Source organism: Ursus americanus, chromosome 28, assembly GCF_024610735.1.
Source record: "Ursus americanus isolate L20-20 chromosome 28, mUrsAme1.1.p, whole genome shotgun sequence".
Taxonomy (NCBI): Eukaryota; Metazoa; Chordata; class Mammalia; order Carnivora; family Ursidae; genus Ursus; species Ursus americanus.
The window spans coordinates 6,430,818-6,450,836 of record NC_142154.1 but is presented as its reverse complement, the minus strand read 5'-3'; the positions used below and the strand labels follow the sequence as shown (position 1 = coordinate 6,450,836).

Sequence of the window (20,019 nt, the reverse complement as noted above, 5' to 3'; positions counted from 1 at the left end):
TGTGGCTCTTTTCGGGCTGTCACCGTAGAGTTGAGTAGTTGTGACAGAAACCATTGAGCCCACGAAGACTAAACTATGTCCTATCTGGCCCTTTCCAGAAAATGCCTGCCAGCCCCTCTTCTAGGATGGGGGTGTTCCAGGTGTTTAATAGAGGTCTGGAGGCTTGGGATGTTATGGAGCTCAGCCGCTCCCCAAACTCCAGTCCAAGAACAGGAAGGACATTCTGGGGTGGCTTTCATAAAGGCCTAGCTGGTGTCCCCTCCTGGGGAAGAGCAGCTGGACACTGCCATCCACCATCACACCCAGGATGTCACCAGGTCGGATTTCAGCCTGACTTGCCCAGAAGAATACAATCTGTTGGAAAGGAGAAATTGTTTAGAAGTTTTGGGGTAAACCCCCCCCCAATGGCTGGTTCCCAGGGTTAGTCCAGGACTGGAAAGAGCCCCACTGGCTCCCTGTGGGAAGGTGCCAAGGACAGATGAGCATTGGCCACAGGACAAGGAACATGGGACAGTGTCAGACCAGTGATTTGAAGCTGACGTAACCTGGCTAATCACCCCAGGAAGCGTCAGAAGCAGAGGCCAATGTGTATGCAGCTGAATATAACGGGACAGGCAGAGTAAGTGGGCAGCTCAAGGACAGGGCTCTGCCCCTTTGAGAACCCGGCAAAAACCACGAGGCCACTCCCCAGAATGTGCCCGGTGCACACCCACGAAAACTCTGGCCGGCTCTTTCGGGGCAGGCACTCACCCCCTGGGCCCTGGGCCAGGTGGAAGAAATGCCAGTGATTGCTCGATATATTCCTTAGCCTTTTCTGTGTTTTCCAAATGTTCTGTAATGAATGCTTATTCTTGTTATAAGGAGAAAAAAATGCATTTGTTTTAAAGAGAAAAGGGACAACTGAACAGCTTAGGAGTAAGGGGCCCAAAGAGAAGGGTTGGGGACACCCAGGGCAGAAGAGTCCTCCACGGCTCTCTCAGGGAGATGGACTTCAGGAGCAGCTTGAACAAGCAGAGGGAACCAACTTGGTTGAGAATAGGATCGGAAGTAGGAAAGGAAGGAGGGGACGAAGGGGAGTCATTCCTGACGGAGCCAGGGCTCCCTCCCTGCCCTCAAAACCAAAGAACCAGGCCCATGGGCCCTGGCATTGTAGTACCCAGTCCATACCATGTCTCTCCTTCTCTTCCTCTCCTCCCCACGCAGGGGTTGTGTTCCACTACCGCCCAGGCTCCGCCCGCTACTCACTGACCTTTGAGGAGGCTCAGCAGGCCTGTCTGCGCACTGGGGCCGTCATCGCCTCTCCGGAGCAGCTCCAGGCCGCCTATGAAGCAGGCTACGAGCAATGTGACGCTGGTTGGCTGCAGGACCAGACTGTCAGGTGAAGGATGAGCCCCCGCCCCCGCCTTCCCCCTCCCCCCATCCCCAAACCAACCATGAGAGGTCGGGCCTGGGGAGCAGAACCTGTCACGGCACCCAGCAGAGTGGGCACCTGCTACGCTGTGCAGTAATTAATGAATTAATGACTCCGTGGCTCCTCCCTTAATTTCTCCCCCAGAATCAAGGCATATTCTGAGCAGGTGGGGAAGGGCCCCAGGTGACATTAAGTCCTTGGGCATTTATCCCCAAGGGACAGAGAGGGAGACTCTCTCCTCAAGGCCCCCCACCTAGGTCCCTTCCAGCTTGACTCAATGTCCTTCCATATAATGGGCTCTCTTCTGAAGCCAGGAATCCCCCAGGGGCCTCCAGACCCTTCCCACAGCCACACAGGGAGCTTGTTGCATGAGGGGCTCCTTCCTGGTTTGGATCTCACTGGACAAGTGAAGATACACCCTGCCCAAGTCCCCAAGAGACCTGCCAGCATCTCCCTGGGCCCTGCATCCCCCAGCCTCTGGAACAGGCCTTCATGCCCCCCTCCTGCCCTCCTTTGCAGATACCCCATTGTGAGCCCACGGACCCCGTGTGTGGGTGACAAAGACAGCAGCCCAGGGGTCAGGACCTACGGTGTGCGGCCACCATCAGAAACTTATGATGTCTACTGCTATGTGGACAGGCTCGAGGGTATGGTCCATGTTCTCGCATTTTGGGCCCTGGGGAGACACAAAGAGGAGGGGGAATTACCATCCACCCAGTTCTGTTCCTGTTTAAGAAAAGCTGGCCCAGCTGCTCTCTCAGATTAAGCTCCTTCTCTCCCTCCTGTGTGGTTCATGTGAGTTCCCCCAGCTGCAGGAGAGCACTGGTTCCTTAGAAAAGCAGTGATTTCTGCTGATAAATGAGACTTTACTTATTACAAATAAATGTTACATATGCCATCTGCCTTGTGGAGAGTCCCGATACCCAGGAACAAATCAAAGGCTCTGAGAAATCCTGCAGTAGAAAACCTCTTTAACTCTGCTTAACCAAGCAGCGCAAGCTTATTTAACCACAGACCTTTTCTTGTTTCATTTCTTTTAATTTCAATTATAATCACCAAATTACTATTGCACTGAGCCCCATTTTGGAAATGCTGGTGTTCTGGAAAGATTTCAGCATACCCACTCACTTGTTTTGTGACTTGGGGCAAGTTAATTAACCTCTCTGGGCCTTAGTTTCCTCATCTATAAAATATGAGCTGATTGTGCTCATATCAGAGCCTTTGGTGAGCATTCAATGAGATACGTATGAGAAGTGCCCAGTACAAGTAGGTATTCGGTAAGCGTGAACTTCCTTCCCCCAAATCAGACAGGCACCTGGGTACTGGTCTGGGTGTGGGGACCCAAACCCCAAGAATGGCCCCAGGACCTGCCCCTCCCCTCAATGAGTTCCCAGGGGTGGGGGTGGGGGGCTGCTGGTCCTCGGCATCCGGGTGCTCTATGCTTGAGTTTTGTGGTGGAGGGGAGCCCAGGGGGTCAGAGGGAGGTTGCCCAAGCGCGACCGGACAATCTAGAGAAGACGGAAGGAGGGAAGGTTGTTTCCATCTAGAGCGACCAACTGATCTCAGTTCAGTTGCCCTGCCCGCCCCTCACCTGGCTGTGGGCACAAGGGTCACACCTGCCACCTGCTTCTGCCCCCAGGGGAGGTGTTCTTCGTCACACGCCTGGAGCAGTTCACCTTCCAGGAAGCCCTGGCATTCTGTGAATCTCAAAACGCCACCCTGGCCTCCACGGGCCAGCTCTACGCCGCCTGGAGCCAAGGCCTAGACAAGTGTTATGCCGGCTGGCTGTCGGACGGCAGCCTCCGTTACCCCATCGTCACCCCGAGGCCCTCCTGCGGTGGAGACAAGCCAGGCGTGAGAACTGTCTACCTCTACCCCAACCAGACGGGCCTCCCAGACCCGCTGTCCCGGCACCACGCCTTCTGTTTCCGAGGTACGCCTTCTCACCTCTCCTCCAGCCTCCCTTCTGCCTGGCGCATCACTCCCCTGGGTTCACCCCTTCTGGCCCCTGTCCACTTGCCCCGTCCGTCAGAGCAAGGAGGAAGAAGTCAGCTCTAAGCATGACCTTAGGTGTTGACCCCAAGGCACATACATCCTTCTAAAAGTCCCCAGAGACCAGCAGAGAGAAGTGAGTGAGAACTGGGGCCCTCAAATCAGGCAGACCTGAACTTTAATTATAACTCTGCTGCTTCGTAGCTGTGTAACCTGGGGCAAGTCACTTAACCTCTCTGTTCCTCTGTTTCATCTATAAAATAATGATGTAATAGGTCCCACCTCAAAGCGTTGCTGTGCGGATAAACCGGGATAGTGCATACGAAACACTTGGCATTGTGCCTGGGACATGGTAAATTCTCAGTAAATGTTAGCCTTATTATTATAAATAACACACACATACACACACACACATATATATACTGTTTTAATTTGTAGACCCTTGCCAACTTTTCTTCTGCTTGTAAATATGTTTGTGATGAGTTGGGGGAAGGTATTCTTTTACTCTTCACTGAGCACCAGAAATTCGTGGTTTTAATTGACCCACGCTGAGGACCCACTGCCTCATCCAGCAATCTTCATTCCCTGTGAGTTCTGAGAGTGAGGTCGTCAAACAGCCCAGGGGTGTGGCTAGGGTATGGCCACGGTCGTGCTGGGCTCTGCCCAGAGGAGAACCCCGGGGTCTGGATCTCCTGCAATGTAGATTGTAGTTACAGCTTGGGCCACGTTTTATACCTGATGTATCAAAACTGAGTGTCTGTGTAACTTGCTATGAATATATCATTATTTCAAAACAACGGTGACAAAAAAATAAAACCTGAGCTCCCCCGAGCTTCTCCGACTTCCGGAGTCACCTTTGAAAACCCAGTTCAAAGGAAGCTCAGCCCCACTTGCAGCCTCAAGAAAGCCAAACCCCTCTCAGAGGATGTGTGGAAGCTCTTGTGCTGGTCCCCTTCTCCCTGCTCTGGGCAGCAGAAGCCAAACCAGTTAGCCTCCCAGTAAATTCTTAGCCATGCACCCCCACTGGCCCCGACCCTCCGTGAACTCTGGCTTTTCTATAACTGCGGAAGTTTGGCCTCCTTCCCGACTGAGCCCACCGCTGGTTTCCCCTAAACCAAAAGAGTTACCCCCCCCCCGGTCCCCCGGTCCCTAAATCACGCCTTCAGCCTCCAGTGCCAGGACGATCATGAATTTTAAATAGCAGCCTCCTATTTTTGACCCAGACATACTTGGAACCTAATTTCTATCCCCAAGAAAGACAGCATCGTGCCGTCGTTGAGAGCAGAGTCTCGCACCAGATACTTGCCTTCGAAGACAAGATCTGCCACTTATAAGCCGGGGTCCTGGGCAAGTCATTTAACTGTGCCTTAGTTTTCCTACCTGTACGTGAGATCAAGTATCTATCTCATAAGGCTGTTGGGGGATAAAATGATGTCATATACATAACACCTTTCAACAATGCCTGGCACGTAGAATACATTCTGCAGAAGGGATGCCCCAGACCGCCCTGAAATAATGTGTGTGCTGATGATGTGTGCATATCAATATTGTGTAAGTGATACAATCAGCTCGTATTGAGGAAGACAAGGAGCCATCTCACTGGGCTTGGTCGGGGGGGAGGTCGAGGTCCAGCAAGGTTTTTGCACCAGGTTGGCCCCCCTCAAAATCCTCTAGTCCCCCTGGAGAAGGGCCAGCCTGGGATGGGTCACTAGCAGGAGGGAATGCTCACCACCCACCTCTCTTTAGGTGTCTCAGCAGCGCCCTCTCCAGGAGAAGAAGAGGGTGGCACACCCACGCCCTCTGTCGTGGAGGACTGGATCGCTACCCAAGTGGGGCCTGGTGTGGCTGCTGTCCCCGTGGGGGAGGAGACGACCGCAATCCCAGGCTTCACCATTGAGCCAGAAAACCAGACGGAATGGGAACCAGCCTACAGCCCAGCGGGCACTTCCCCACCACCAGGTCTGTGAGGCGAGGGCGCTGGGGCGTGTCCTGAAGTCACACGTGCCTGTCTGCTTAGGCTGTGGCCCAGGGGTGGTTCTCTGCCCGGGACCTGTGCTCTGTTTCGCCAGCCCTGACACTAGCTGGATATGCTGCCGTGGGCAACGTCAGCCACCTCAACTGGCCTCTAGGACAACCGCCAAGGGAAGGAAGGGTCAGCCTTGTTGATAAAACACACCTCTCTCCCTCTCTCTTTCTCTCTCCACCCCCCAACTCGCCCTTCTTTTTATTTCTCCCCCCTACACACTCTGATGCTCATCACTGAGCCTATCAGGGGGCTGTCAGTCTGTCCTCCTGCATTTACACCTCTACCCTCTAACCTTTTAAAAACTCTCTTGTAGGAAGATCTCCAGTAGAGAGGAAAAGACCTAGAGGGGTCATTGGAAGTGTGACTGTGACCTGTCCCCTTGCCTTGCTCCTCCTTCTATGTCCCTCTTATGAGCCAGGCATCCCAGCCAGCACTTCCTGAGCCCCATCTGTCCTCATCAAATCACATGGAACTTGATGGGATGAAAACTTCAGTCCCCTAACCGTGTCGGAAAAAGTGTTTTGTGGCCATAAGGCTGGGGACATGCTGGCTTACAGAAAGATTAACAGGTTTTCTCACTGCAGACCTTCTCAGTGCCTTGGATATGCTAATATGTGCTGTAATGCAGAGGGGGTGATATATTCAAAGTGTCCCAAATGAATCTGACCAAGGGCCTTTCTTTTCCCCATGGAGCATTCGTGGGTAAGGCTGAATTAAAGCAAAGCCCAGTCATGTATGTGTGCTCAGTAGAGTCAGCTCGCCCGGGGACATTTTCAGTTGAAGAAATGAGTATATCAGGCTTCCCACTACTTTATGTAGTCACTCGTTGAGTGCACTGTTCCCAGGCAACTCAGCCATGCCAGGCACTCTTCTGGGTCCTGGAAATGCAAAGCCTGGCCTCGCTCCACGCCAGAAGGTGAGGGAATATTGGAGGAGGTGGGATTCTGGCCCAAAGACCTCACCCAGCAGCCACACCTGCTTGTGACCCTTCCCTCACCCTTCACCAGGACAAGAATAACCGAGTCCTGTTTGGCCTGAGTGTGTGGCTTGGCACGGGATCCTGGCAGCAACTAGTGGGAGTTTCCATGGGAAGGGACTCCAACGGGCCCCTAGAAATATTTTCCATACTTCAGTTCCCTACCACTTTGGCCATATCAGGAACCATCTGTACTGTTGTTAACTCTATGTCTCTTTCTCTAAATTGACTTGCTTTTAAAAGAAACCTAAAATTATTTAAAAGAGAAATGTTATATCATGACTGTAAGTGGCCATTCCAAAGTGTTTCTGATACACACACACACACACACACACACACACACACACACACACATATCTATCTCCACCTAATGCCCTCTTGCAAGCCGCCACTGCTACCTGAACCGCCCTCCCCCCCCAGGATTCTCCTATAAGCCAGAGTAGGTTGTGAGCCTGCCCAGTGGGACCAGCACCTGCCTGGCTCAGGTTCTCTACCTGAGAAATAAACCCAAAAGAACATGCAAGGTCCAAACCCAGCTAGATTTTGTTGTTTGTGCTTTTTTAAAGATTTATTTATTTATTCATTTATTTATTTATTTATTTATTTATTTGAGAGAGAGTGTGTGTGGGCAAGTTGGGGGGGAGAGGCAGAGGGAGAGAGAGACTCCTAAGTACACTCTGTGCTGAGCACGGAGCCTGACGTGGGGCTTGATCTCATGACCCTGAGATCATGGCCTGAGCCAAAACTAAGAGCCGGATCCTCAACCGACTGAGCCACCCAGGCACTCCAGCCAGCTAGGTTATTTTTAAATGCCAAAGGAAATAAGATGGAAAGAAAATAATGCAACCATGATTATTTAGAATGATGAGACTTTTTCACTCTGTTTTCCAAACCCTCTGCAATAGCACGCTCAGAATTGAAAAAGTTGATGTATTTTTGCAAACAGTACTACCCCTCCCCTGCCTCAGAGGGATGGCTTTGGATGAATGATTCTCAAACTCGAGGGGGCATCGGCATTGTGAGGGTTCCAGGGTGGGGGTGGGGTGGGGAAGGGGCTTATTAAAAGACAACATGCCTGGGTGGCATAGTCAGTTGTGTCTTACTCTTGGTTTCCACTCAGGTCATGATGTCAGGGTCCTGGGATCAAGCCCCGTGTTGGGCTCCCCACTCAGCGGAGAGTCTATTTGTCTCCCTCTCTCTACCTCTCCCCCCACTCACGTTCTCTCTCTCCCCCCCTCTAAAATAAACAAATAATTTTTTTTAAAAAAATTAAAATTAAAAAAAAAAAAAGACACCATGCTGCCCCCACCCTAGAGTCCCCAGAGGGAGTGCGGTGGGGTCTGAGAATCTGCTCTTCTGTCAGCCTCCCAGGTAATGCTGGTGTTGCTGGTACTGTTCATGTTGCCGGTGCAGGGACCACACTTTGCAAATCATGGGTTTAGATAAATGAGATGATCGTGTGTAGGTACTTGATAGGTGACCTTGATTACTTTCCATGAGAGCCAGGCCCCTACTTGCATGGGTTGTGTGGTTGGCGCCACCTGGAGTCTCGAAGAACACAGTTTCCTGGTCCCCTCCCTCCTTCCTTCCCCAGACACGATGCAAGGTTCCATTAGAAAATGTCTAGGGGCGCCTGGGTGGCACAGTGGTTAAGCGTCTGCCTTAGGCTCAGGGCATGATCCCAGCGTTCTGGGATCGAGCCCCACATCAGGCTCCTCTGTTATGAGCCTGCTTTTTCCTCTCCCACTCCCCCTGCTTGTGTTGCCTCTCTCGCTGGCTGTCTCTATCTCTGTCGAATAAATAAATAAAATCTTTAAAAAAAAAAATGTCTGAGCGCACACCTCTGAAGAAAAGTTTTACTGTGGAAGGAATGGGTGAGCTTCAAATAAAGCAGAGTTACTAAATCCATACCTCATCTTCTTCCTTTCCTCCAGGGATCCCTCCAACATGGCCTCCCACCAGCGCAGCAACAGAGGAGAGCACAGAAGGACCTTCTGGAACGGAAGTGCCCTCAGTCTCAGAGAAGCCGTCCCCCTCGGAAGAGCCATTCCCTTCAGAGGAACCGTTCCCCTGGGAGGAACTGTCCACACTTTCACCCCCAGTGCCCAGTGGGACTGAGCTGCCGGGCTCTGGGGAGCCATCCGGGGTACCTGAAGTCAGTGGTGACTTCACAGGCAGCGGAGAAGTTTCAGGACATCTGGACTTCAGTGGGCAACCCTCAGGGGAAAGTGCAAGTGGACTGCCCTCTGAAGATCTTGACTCCAGTGGGCTCACCTCTGCTGTGGGCTCAGGCCTGCCTGTGGGAAGTGGACTGGCCTCAGGGGATGAAGATAAAATTACATGGTCCGGCATTCCTGAAGTTGGAGGTGAGGGCCTAGAGACCTCTGCCTCTGGAGTAGGGGACCTCAGCGGGCTGCCTTCTGGAGAAGGTCCAGAAGTCTCTGCCTCTGGAATAGAGGACCTCAGCAGGCTGCCTTCTGGAGAAGGTCCAGAATTTCCTCCCTCTGGAGTAGAGGACATCAGTGGATTACCTTCCGGAGAAGGTCCAGAAGTCTCTGCCTCTGGAGTAGAGGACCTTAGTGGATTACCTTCTGGAGAAGGCCTAGAAGTCTCTGCCTCTGGAGTAGAGGACGTCAGCAGGCTGCCTTCTGGAGAAGGTCCAGAAGTTTCTCCCTCTGGAGTAGAGGACATCAGTGGATTACCTTCTGGAGAAGGTCCAGAAGTCTCTGCCTCTGGAGTAGAAGACCTCAGCAGGCTGCCTTCTGGAGAAGGTCCAGAAGTCTCTGCCTCTGGAGTAGAGGACATCAGTGGATTACCTTCTGGAGAAGGCCCAGAAGTCTCTGCCTCTGGAGTAGAGGACCTCAGCAGGCTGCCTTCTGGAGAAGGTCCAGAAGTTTCTGCCTCTGGAGTAGAGGACCTTAGTGGATTACCTTCTGGAGAAGGCCCAGAAGTCTCTGCCTCCGGAGTAGAGGACCTCAGCAGGCTGCCTTCTGGAGAAGGTCCAGAAGTCCCTGCCTCTGGAGTAGAGGACGTCAGCAGGCTGCCTTCTGGAGAAGGTCCAGAAGTTTCTGCCTCTGGAGTAGAGGACCTTAGTGGATTACCTTCTGGAGAAGGTCCAGAAGTCTCTGCCTCCGGAGTAGAGGACCTCAGCAGGCTGCCTTCTGGAGAAGGTCCAGAAGCCTCTGCTTCTGGAATGGAGGACCTTAGCAGGCTGCCTTCTGGAGAAGGTCCAGAAGCCTCTGCCTCTGGAGTAGAGGACCTCAGCAGGCTGCCTTCTGGAGAAGGTCCAGAAGCCTCTGCCTCTGGAGTAGAGGACCTCAGCAGGCTGCCTTCTGGAGAAGGTCCAGAAGTCTCTGCCTCTGGAGTAGAGGACCTCAGCGGATTACCTTCTGGAGAAGGTCCAGAAGTCTCTGCCTCTGGAGTAGAGGACCTCAGCAGGCTGCCTTCTGGAGAAGGTCCAGAAGTCTCTGCCTCTGGAGTAGAGGACCTCAGCGGATTACCTTCTGGAGAAGGTCCAGAAGTCTCTGCCTCTGGAGTAGAGGACCTCAGCAGGCTGCCTTCTGGAGAAGGTCCAGAAGTCTCTGCCTCTGGAATAGGGGACCTCAGTGGACTTCCTTCTGGAAGAGAAGGAATAGAGACCTCTACCTCTGGAGTAGAGGACCTCAGTGGATTGCCTTCTGGAGTAGAGGGTCATCCAGAGACTTCTGCTTCTGGAGTAGAGGACCTCAGTGAACTTCCTTCTGAAAGAGAAGGAATAGAGACCTCTACCTCTGGTGTAGGGGACCTCAGCAGGTTACCTTCTGGAGAAGGTCCAGAAACCTTTGCCTCTGGAGTAGGGGACCTCAGTGGACTTCCTTCTGGGGAAGGTCCAGAAGTCTCTGCCTCCGGAGTAGAGGAACTCAGTGGACTTCCTTCTGGAAGAGAAGGAATAGAGACCTCTACCTCTGGTGTAGGGGACCTCAGTGGGTTGCCTTCTGGAGAAGGTCCAGAAGCCTCTGCCTCTGGAGTAGAGGACCTCAGTGGGCTGCCTTCTGGAGAAGTTCCAGAACCCTCTGCCTCTGGAGTAGAGGACCTTAGTGGAATTCCTTCTGGAAGAGAAGGTCTAGAGACCTCTGCCTCCGGTGTAGGGGACCTCAGTGGGTTGCCTTCTGGAGAAGGCCCAGAAGCCTCTGCTTCTGGAATAGGGGACCTCAGTGGACTTCCTTCTGGAAGAGAAGGTCTAGAGACCTCTGCTTCTGGAGTAGAGGACCTCAGTGGATTGCCTTCTGGAGTAGAGGGTCATCCAGAGACTTCTGCTTCTGGAGTAGAGGACCTCGGTGAACTTCCTTCCGGAGGGGAGGGTCTAGAGACCTCTGTTTCTGGAGCTGAGGATCTCAGTGCGTCGCCCTCTGAGAAAGAAGACTTGATTGGGTCAGCTTCTGGAGCCTTGGACTTTGGCAGAATACCTTCTGGAACTCTGGGAAGTGGGCAAGCTCCAGAAGCAAGTGGCCTTCCCTCTGGATTTAGTGGTGAGTATTCAGGGGTGGACCTTGGAAGTGGCCCATCCTCTGGCCTACCTGATTTTAGTGGACTTCCTTCTGGATTCCCAACTGTCTCCCTAGTGGATACTACATTGGTGGAAGTGGTCACAACCACCAGGGCAAGTGAACTGGAAGGGAGGGGAACTGTTGGCATCAGTGGTGCTGGAGAAACATCTGGGCTGCCCTTCAGTGAGCTGGACATTAGTGGGGCAGTTAGTGGACTCCCTTCAGGAGCTGAACTCAGTGGCCAAGCATCTGGGTCTCCTGACATCAGTGGGGAAACATCTGGATTCTTTGGTGTCCATGGACAGCCATCGGGGTTTCCTGACATCAGTGGGGGAGCATCTGGGCTTTTTGAGGTCAGTGGGCAGCCATCAGGGTTTTCTGGGGAAACATCTGGAGTGACCGAGCTTAGTGGACTGCCCTCTGGACAACCAGATGTCAGTGGAGAAGCCTCTGGAGTTGTTTCTGGCAGTGGTCAACCATTTGGCATAACCGACCTGAGTGGGGAAGCATCTGGGGTCCCTGATATCAGTGGGCAGCCATCAGGATTGCCAGAGTTCAGCGGGACAACTTCTGGAGTCCCTGACCTGGTTTCCAGTACTGTGAGCGGTAGTGGTGAGTCTTCTGGCATTACGTTTGTGGACACCAGTTTGATGGAAGTGACCCCAACTACATTTAAAGAAGAAGAAGGGTTAGGGTCTGTGGAAGTCAGTGGACTCCCTTCAGGGGAGGCAGATCTTTCGGGCACATCTGGGATCGTGGATGTCAGTGGACAGTCTTCTGGAGCAATCGACTCCAGTGGGTTGACATCCCAGCCTCCAGAATTCAGTGGCCTGTCAAGTGGAGTAGCTGAAGTCAGTGGAGAATCTTCTGGAGCAGAGACTGGGAGCAGCTTGCCTTCAGGAGCCTATGATGGCAGTGGACTCCCATCCGGTCTCCCCACTGTGTCTCTTGTGGACAGAACTTTGGTGGAATCTGTCACCCAGGCTCCGACAGCCCAAGAAGCAGGAGAAGGGCCTTCGGGCATTTTGGAACTCAGCGGTGCCCATTCTGGAGCACCAGACGTGTCTGGAGACCATTCGGGAGTGTTGGACCTAAGTGGGCAGCAGTCCGGGCTGGTGGAGCCCAGTGGAGAGCCGTCAAGTACTCCATATTTTAGTGGGGACTTTTCTGGCACCACAGATGTAAGTGGAGAATCCTCTGCAGCCACGAGCACCAGCGGGGAGGCCTCAGGACTTCCAGAAGTTACTTTAATCACTTCTGAGTTCGTGGAGGCTGTCACTGCACCAACTGTTTCCCTGGAACTCGCCCAAAGACTCCCTGTGACACACACCCCCCAGCTGTTGGAGCCCAGCGGAGAAGCCTCTGCGTCTGGGGAAATTAGTGGGGCTACACCAGGGTTCCCCGGGTCTGGGCTAGAAGCATCATCCATCCCAGAATCCAGCAGCGAGACGTCCGACTTTCCTGAGGCTGGGGTGGGGGCATCTGTTGCCCCTGAGGCCAGCGGACAAGCTTCCGGGGCCCCTGATGTGGGTGAAGCCACCTCCGCCTTCCCTGAAGCTGATGTGCAGGGAGCCTCAGGCCTGGGAGTGAGCGGCGGCACCTCAGCCTTTCCTGAAGGCCCCAGGGAGGGCTCGGCCAGCCCGGAAGTTCGGGAGGAGCCAACCACCAGCGCCTACGCTGTGGGCACAGAGGCATCAGGCTGGCCTTCAGCCACTCCGGTGGCATCTGGAGACAGGACTGAAGTCAGCGGAGACCTGTCTGGTCACACGTCAGAGCTGGATGTTGTCATCAGCACTAGCGTCCCGGAGTCCGAGGGGGTCCCGCAGAGCCAGCGCCCTGCAGAGGCGCCTCTAGAAATCGAGTCCTCAAGCCCCTTGCACTCAGGAGAAGAGACCCAAACAGCCAAAACAGCCGAAACAGCGACGTCCCCCACAGATGTCTCCATCCCCGCGTCTCCAGCCAGGACCGATGAATCTGTACCAACCGTTCCAGGTATTGTCGGGATTGCTTTTTCCTTTCAGTGTGTTCGGGGAGTTCAGACTGCAGTGTAGTGGGAGGCAGTGTAAACTCAAGCTCCACTGCCCAGCCCGCTGTGCAGCCTCAGGCAAGTTTCTTAACCTCTCTGAGCCCCATCTGGAAGATGGGAAGAGTACCAGGGACCATTAAACAGGATATACATATGTATCGAACAAGCACTTAGCCTCCGACTTTGCACACAGCACACACATAGAGATTGGTGGCTGCTGTGTCATATCACAAGAGCAGTTATATGTGAATCCAACTGTCTGTACTTGGCACAGGGAGAGAGAAGGGTGACGACTGAGATGGTGCTAGAAATTCTACTCGCGCCCCTTTCCCGTGGAGTTAATGTGAGATGCTAGAATGAATCTGATGACATCTGTGCCCGAATATTCACTTCGTGTAGGGTTATGACCTGCACAATGTAAGGAGCTCTGAAGTGTCATCTTGGCTGTCCTAACTGTAGCCCCTGCCCCCACCCGGCACAGGTGACTGCTCTCTAAGATAGTGACTGTCTCACTTTGACACAACCCAGGCACAGGAAGCTGGTGATTTTCCTTCTCTTTTTGCCTGGGGACCCCTTGCACCTCCCTCTGGGCCGAGAGACCTTTCCCAGTCAGAGCCCCCCCGCCCCCGACCCGAGATGCTGGGGCCAGGTCCCCAAGAGGGACAGAGTCCCCAGAAACATGCTGACCCAGAGCCAGCCTCGTGGGCTTCAGGGGCCTTGTGCCCCAACTTGAGGTCTCGGGGGCGAGGCTGCACCCCAGGCAGGCCGCTGTGTTCTTACGCTCATCGTCTCCCTGGGAGCTGCTGCCCCACCAGGTCCTGGCCGAGGCGTCCTGCGGGACCTGCCAGGGGTGGAGGGACACAGCTCCTGCCTGTGCCCCCCTGGCCACACTGGCAAGCACTGCAACATAGGTAAGCCCCTCATCGGCTGTGGGGTTACAGGCAGGGCAAGGAGGGTGGGCCCCTTTATCCCCAGAAGGGAACACAGGTAGGAGGAGGCGACCAAGGCCAGCTGAGGCTCAGGCTTCCCAGACCGGGAAGGAGAGGTGCGCACGACGCCTCAGGGTAGAAGCTGCAGGATAAACATGGCGCATCTCTCTAGAGAGTGTAGTCTACGTGGCACTTTAGGGGGGAAAATGTTCAAGTAATTAAACCGAGAATCAGTTCGTTTTTTGTTAAGCCAATGATTGTTTTATGAGTCGAATGCCAAATATGCTTAAATTTTGAAGATAATCCTCGTGACTTCCAGGGAGTGTGGAGCTAGGATGTAAATGGGGTAGAGCTGGTGACACCTCACGGCCCCGGGAGGGAAGCTCCGAGAGGGCTGTCTGGCATCGTGCAGAGTCGCCCTCTCCAGGAAAGCCCCTGCACACCCCTCCCTGTTCGGACCTGGGTGGGATTTGGGTCCCCTTCTTGCCCTAAAGGAAATGACGGGCAGTGCCTGTCACCCCAGCTACAGGTGAGCTTGACCTGCCCCTTGGCACCCACCACCCTGGGGCCTCTGACCTTCACCATGGGTCAAGCAGCTTGTGGGACAGGTGAGGAGCCCAGGGGACCCTCTGTTTGGAGGTGGTCCCCAGAACGAGATGACGAGGATCTGCCTGTGTTCCCTGAACATGTCGAGGCCTGTGGCCATGAGGACGTTTCCTCTCATCAGATCAGCACCCAAGTACCTCCAAGCCCATATTCCCAGGGTAGGTCTCTGCACTGCCCCCACGCCCTTCCCCCAGCCTCTGTCCCAGCGTCTTTCATAGAAGGGCTTCGTTCCTATGACACATGCAGAATCAGAGCCATGAATCCCCCGGGGAGAGCAGATCCCAGGAGACAAACAGGGCCAGGGAGCTATCTTCCTTCCGATAGCTGTTACATCATATAGAGAGAAAGATTCTGTGTTTGCTTATATTAATACATGTGCAAATCAAGACCTCAGAATATATGCTCCCATCAAGTAAATACGCTATTTACTTGGCACTTACTCAGGAAACGTTCCGTGGAAACAGGCACTAGGGTGACTATGGATTCACTCTTTCCACCACCGGGGTCAGCCTCTGGCCACGTGGTGGGGCCGTGACTAAGGGCACTGTGGGCCTCTGTGGCCAGAGGGGTGGGCTCTCCTAGGGGGTCCCGGCCTTACCGCCTAGCGGATAGTATGTCACGGGGCCTCGGTGACCCCTGGGACTCCAGCCGCATCCCTCCATCGTCCGCCCCGATGGGAGGGCACATCACCTCCTCCCTCTCGGTATGGCTGGTGGAGAGCAGCAGGGGCGCCTGTCCTGGGTGACGCGATCGTAGACATAGCCCGAGGCAGAGAAGAGCAGACTCAGGGCCCAGCAGGACTTCCGGGACAGCCACCAGGACCAGAACTCCCTTGCCCTGTGTTTGTGTCCTCTGACACCTCACTCCCTGCTTAGCAAGTCCTTCCCCAAGCAAAAATGTGACACTTGTACCAGAAGCCACAGCAAGGCTCCCGGCCTTGGCGGGAGAGGTGGCTGGCAATGGACCCTAACTGCTGGAAGGACAGCCTTTCTCTGTGTGTATCCCCATGGGGCTTTCTGCCCCCACGATCTCTTCCCAGACAGCTCTGTGGGTAGCTTGGCAGTTATCCCCATCCGAAACTACAGCCCAGAGAGGTTCAGGGATTTGCCTCTCTCCTCCGAAAGAGTCAAATCCAGAACTGGGGTCTTCATTCGCTTGTGTCACACGCTCCGCTACATAAGCAGCTCCCTGTTTAACGTAAGAATCAGTGGCTGGTCTTCACTCGGGAGCTGAGCTTCAGAGCCAGCAGAATGGAGAGGGTTATAGAAGTGGGGCTCGGCCAAGCCCTCCATACCTCATTTGTAATAGGGTCAAAGTAGTAGTTCTCAGCTTTAAGAACCTCCTGATGCCTGGGGTCCCACTCCCCCAGATTCTGATTGAAATGGTCCTGTGGGCCTTGGCACTGGGGTTTTTAAGTCCGCCCGGGTGCAGCCAGGGCTGAGAAACTGTTGTCGGGACTAAGAACATCTGTGTACAGCATCTGGCCCCCCAAGAGGCATCAATAAAGATTACTCCCCCTTCCCCACCTCTCGCAACACTGGTTAGGGAAAGCTTTATCATTTCTAGAGAACAGGTGGTGAGCATGCTTCCAAAAGGCCTGCAGATAGCATCCTGTCTCCTCAGGTGACCCGCCGTGGTCTTGAGGTAGCATAATGTAGCATTAGTCCTGTGACCATATTTGAATACTCGGGGTAACCTTCTGCCTGGTAAATGGGGCTGGAGGCTCTGTTTAGTCCTTAAGAGAAAATACTTGACAATTACCATCATCTTGCTAAGTCGGCATTCCGTAAACAAGTTCTTGATAAGTGACTCATCTACACTCTTGATGTCAAAATAAACATGTTTAATGAATATTCAGATTTTTTAGCGATTGAAAAAGCAGAACTAGCGGCCCCATTCCGATCCACTTAAAAAGCAGCAGCTTCCTCCCCGCCTCTGTTGCTGACATTTGCCGAGATTTCTGGCTCTGAGGTTTCAGTCCCCGTTGCTCCTTAGAATCTCCTGGGTGCTTTTAATGTTTAAAAAGCACCACACCTGGGCCCCACCTGGAGCTACCCCAATAGAATTGGTCCGAAGAGGGACTCTGGCATTGGTATTTTAAAAAATCTTTTAAAAATTTTTATTAACTACCACAGTGATTCCGATATGCAGCTAAGGTTGAGACATTCTGTTCTAGTCAGATTTCACGTCCAATTTTCCAGCAATCGCTGGTGCTGGGTGGATTTCTCTCAACTCCTGGGTTAGAAGGGCATGAACTTAAAGTTCAATCAGCCTCTTTTCTGTCTTACTGGCATTCTTCACTTTGTAGGCTTGAGGCTCTGATCTATGATCTGACACTGTCTCTTCCCCTGGAGTGGGGAGGTTTGAATTTCAGTGAAATCTTAGCCCCGGGGCAGGGGGACGCTGTCAAAGCAAGTGAAAATACAGGGTTACAAGTGCAAATACAAATCACACCTTCATGACCTGACATAACCAAAAAAGTCTATGGGCAGATTTGAACAGGGAACTAGAGTTGACCCTTGAATGGCACTGGGGGTTAGGGGTGCCAGCCCTCCGCAAAATCGAAAATCAGCATATAAATTCTGACTCTCCAAATACTTAACTATTAATAGCCTCCTGTTGACCAGAAGCCTTAGTGATAACAGAAAGTCAATTAATACTTATTTTGAATATGTATTATATACTGTATTCTTATAATAAAGTAAGCTAAAGACAGGAAAATGTTATTCAGAAAATCATAAAGGGAGGGCTTCTGGCTGGCTCAGTAGGGAGAGCATGTGACTCTTGATCTCGGGGTCATGAGTTCAAGCCCCACGTTGGGCGTAGAGCTTACTTAATTTTAAAATATACATATAGAAAAAAAAGAAAATCATGAGAAAGAGAAAACACATTTACAGTACTGTAATTTTTTGTGAAAACTCTGCATACCAGTGGACCCACACACAAACCCATGTTAGTTCAAAGGTCAACTGTAATTGAATTAAGAAGATTGACATTAAAGTAACATTCTAGATCAAACTTTAAAAAATATAAAAGACTTGATAGTATAATTATAGCATATTGGTTAATTTAATGATGTTTATTTTAAAAGCAAATTGGAATTGATAAATATGTTCTTATAACCCTCCTATCAATCGTGATTCCACGGAAAGCAAGTGTATTTACTCAGGTCTGTCTATCTGATTGATCCTGGGTCTTTGCAGAGTGTAGGACATCCACTGAGTTAAGAAATTGTCTCTGTGCTTCTTGAGGGGATTTTCTCCCATGTTTGTCCAGGAAAGTTATGTCCAGGGTCACCACATACAGCTGCACAGGTTGTACACTGAACAACTTGAATACCATTCATATATTCTTTATGACTGGCTAAAGGATACCAACTTTAGGTTAGGATACTAACCCCTTTAGTTGGATATCCTTTGAGCAAAAGTACCTGCTGTCACTCTTCATTCGGCCTTTCCTATGAGCCAAATAAACTCTCTCACTTGGAGGTCCTAAGCTCTGACATAAGCAAAAGCCAGGCAAGACCTATTCAGGGTGGAGGCCTGAGCTCTCCAATTCAGAAGTGATCATTTGGAAGTATCTTATTCCCCTCACCTTTACCAGGGGGCTCTCAGTTCTTGTCTCCCCTAAGTTAGGGTCTGGTTCAGGAACAAATCATCCCTTTTGGTTATAGTAGTGGGAAGAAGACTCAGAGTTCTGACACTCCCCAGGGTCCTTGCTTAGAGACAACAGGGGAGCTCTTGGCCTGGTGCAGCAGAAATGATAATGAGATGCTGAGATCCAAGATTTCAGTGTCTCTCTCCCTTCACAGGGGACAGAGGCCCAACTTCCAGCCTCAGTGTCTGATCCTTCCCTTGGTCTCTTCTGGTCTATCTCCCCAGCCTACCGGCGTGGGCAGGCCACTTCCCTTGTTTCCTTACCTGTACTAGGGCACATGACATCTGTGCCTTGGGGCTGTTGGAAGGGTAAAGTGTGTGGGAATAGTAGTGTCTAGCTCAGCGAAGATTCGTGAAAGAGATCAGTTCCTTCTCTTTGCTCTCTTTCTTCATGCAGTCTACCCATTGCCCAAAGCCCTTCCCATCCCCTCAACCTACTGACAGCCTGTCTGGGGTCCCACTCTGTGCTCAGCCCAGCTCAACTCCTCTCGTGGTTCCAGAAGACGAGCAATCTCCCAGTTGCCCTTCACAGAAAGAGGTTAGGGCATTGCAAGGCCAGAGGGAGAGGAGATGAGGCCTGCAGGCGTGAGCGGCTCACAAGAAAGCCCCACACAGGACCTCAGCCCTCTTCCTACAGCTAAAGGCCTCTCTCAGCCGCCCTGCTGGCCCTGACAGGCTCTCTGGTCTTCAGCATATTGGCCCTTCCTTCCCTTCTCATCTGTGAATCCCACCCGCACCCAAAACACCTTCTGGACCCAGGAACAGGTGGTTCCCTGAGTTTGGGTCTCCCCCCACCCCGCAGCCTTCTCAGATTGGGTGCCAAAGCCGGGAAGAAAACAACACTGCCCCCCCCCACCCCGGTCTCTGAGCCACCTGGGGGCTAGTGATGTGAAATAAGCCTCTGGGACAAGGGAGGCCACCTGGCTCGACCTCCCGGGGGACCTCCGACTTCCCTGCCCCTCCCCCACGGTGGGCCAGAGGCCTCAGGGATGACGTCCGGCTCTTCTGCCCACAGACCACTCCTGTCCCCTGCTCTGTACAACTGCTTTAGCGCCTAGATTTGCTTAAGCCCTCCTCGCCCGGTGCTTCCCACGTCCCATAATGACGCTAATGGACACAAGAGAACAGGGGCTCCCGTTGAGCAGCCCCCAGCTTCCGCCCAGCCCACCGGCCTGACCTATTGCTGCTACTGCTGCTGCTGGGAATCCTGGTGCATGCTGGGAATCCAAGTGCATGCTGGGACTCCGGTCAGTTCCTCCATGCATTTTGGTTTTGCTTGGAACAGTTCCGGCCTTGGAACTGTTGGTGTCTAATCCGTGGTGCGCGCTCCCTGAGATGAAAATAAGAGCTCCGTGGGAACAGAGAGACACCTGAGGACCTGAGATTTTCAGGCCACCCACTGCCCAAACCCAACGCTGGTCCGGAAGACATCTACTATGCACCAGCTAGCAAAAAGGATCCACAAGACAATGCTTTTGCCTTCTTAAGAGGGGATGGACTTCAAGGTCTAGTCTGCTGAATGCATTTAAGATGCTGGTCACGTGGACACCACCCATAGACATGTGGGTCCTGAAGGTTCTATGAGCACAGCTACATATACCAAGGCTTAGCCATCTATCACGATGCCCCATGGGCCAGTGGCACCCATTCTTTGCAGAATCTTATTGATCTGGGAAAAAGAGCTTCACAAGTATACCTGTTATCAGAGGAAGGTATCCAGAGGAAGGTATCCAGAGAAAACCAGCAGGAGCCTTTGTAGTACAAATACGAAGAGAGTGAGAGATCCCCAGGTTCCTGGCTTCTCAGAAAGAGGCAGAAAGAGTGGATTAGGAAATTCACTTCTCCTCGTGGCTGATGGATGAAAATTGAGG

At 52.6% G+C, this 20,019-nt stretch overlaps 1 protein-coding gene across 2 annotated transcripts in view; it reads left to right on the top strand.

Annotated features, from left to right (window-relative positions):
- Positions 1 to 20,019, top strand: part of ACAN (aggrecan) — a 63,341-nt gene that overhangs the window by 35,532 nt on the left and 7,790 nt on the right. For both annotated transcript variants that reach the window (XM_087856651.1, XM_045813144.2), the window contains exons 8-12: positions 1,204 to 1,378; positions 1,931 to 2,058; positions 3,051 to 3,344; positions 5,150 to 5,362; positions 8,340 to 12,923. In XM_087856651.1, the coding sequence (XP_087712777.1) occupies positions 1,204 to 1,378; positions 1,931 to 2,058; positions 3,051 to 3,344; positions 5,150 to 5,362; positions 8,340 to 12,923 (5,394 nt within the window). The remainder of the gene's footprint in view (positions 1 to 1,203; positions 1,379 to 1,930; positions 2,059 to 3,050; positions 3,345 to 5,149; positions 5,363 to 8,339; positions 12,924 to 20,019) is intronic.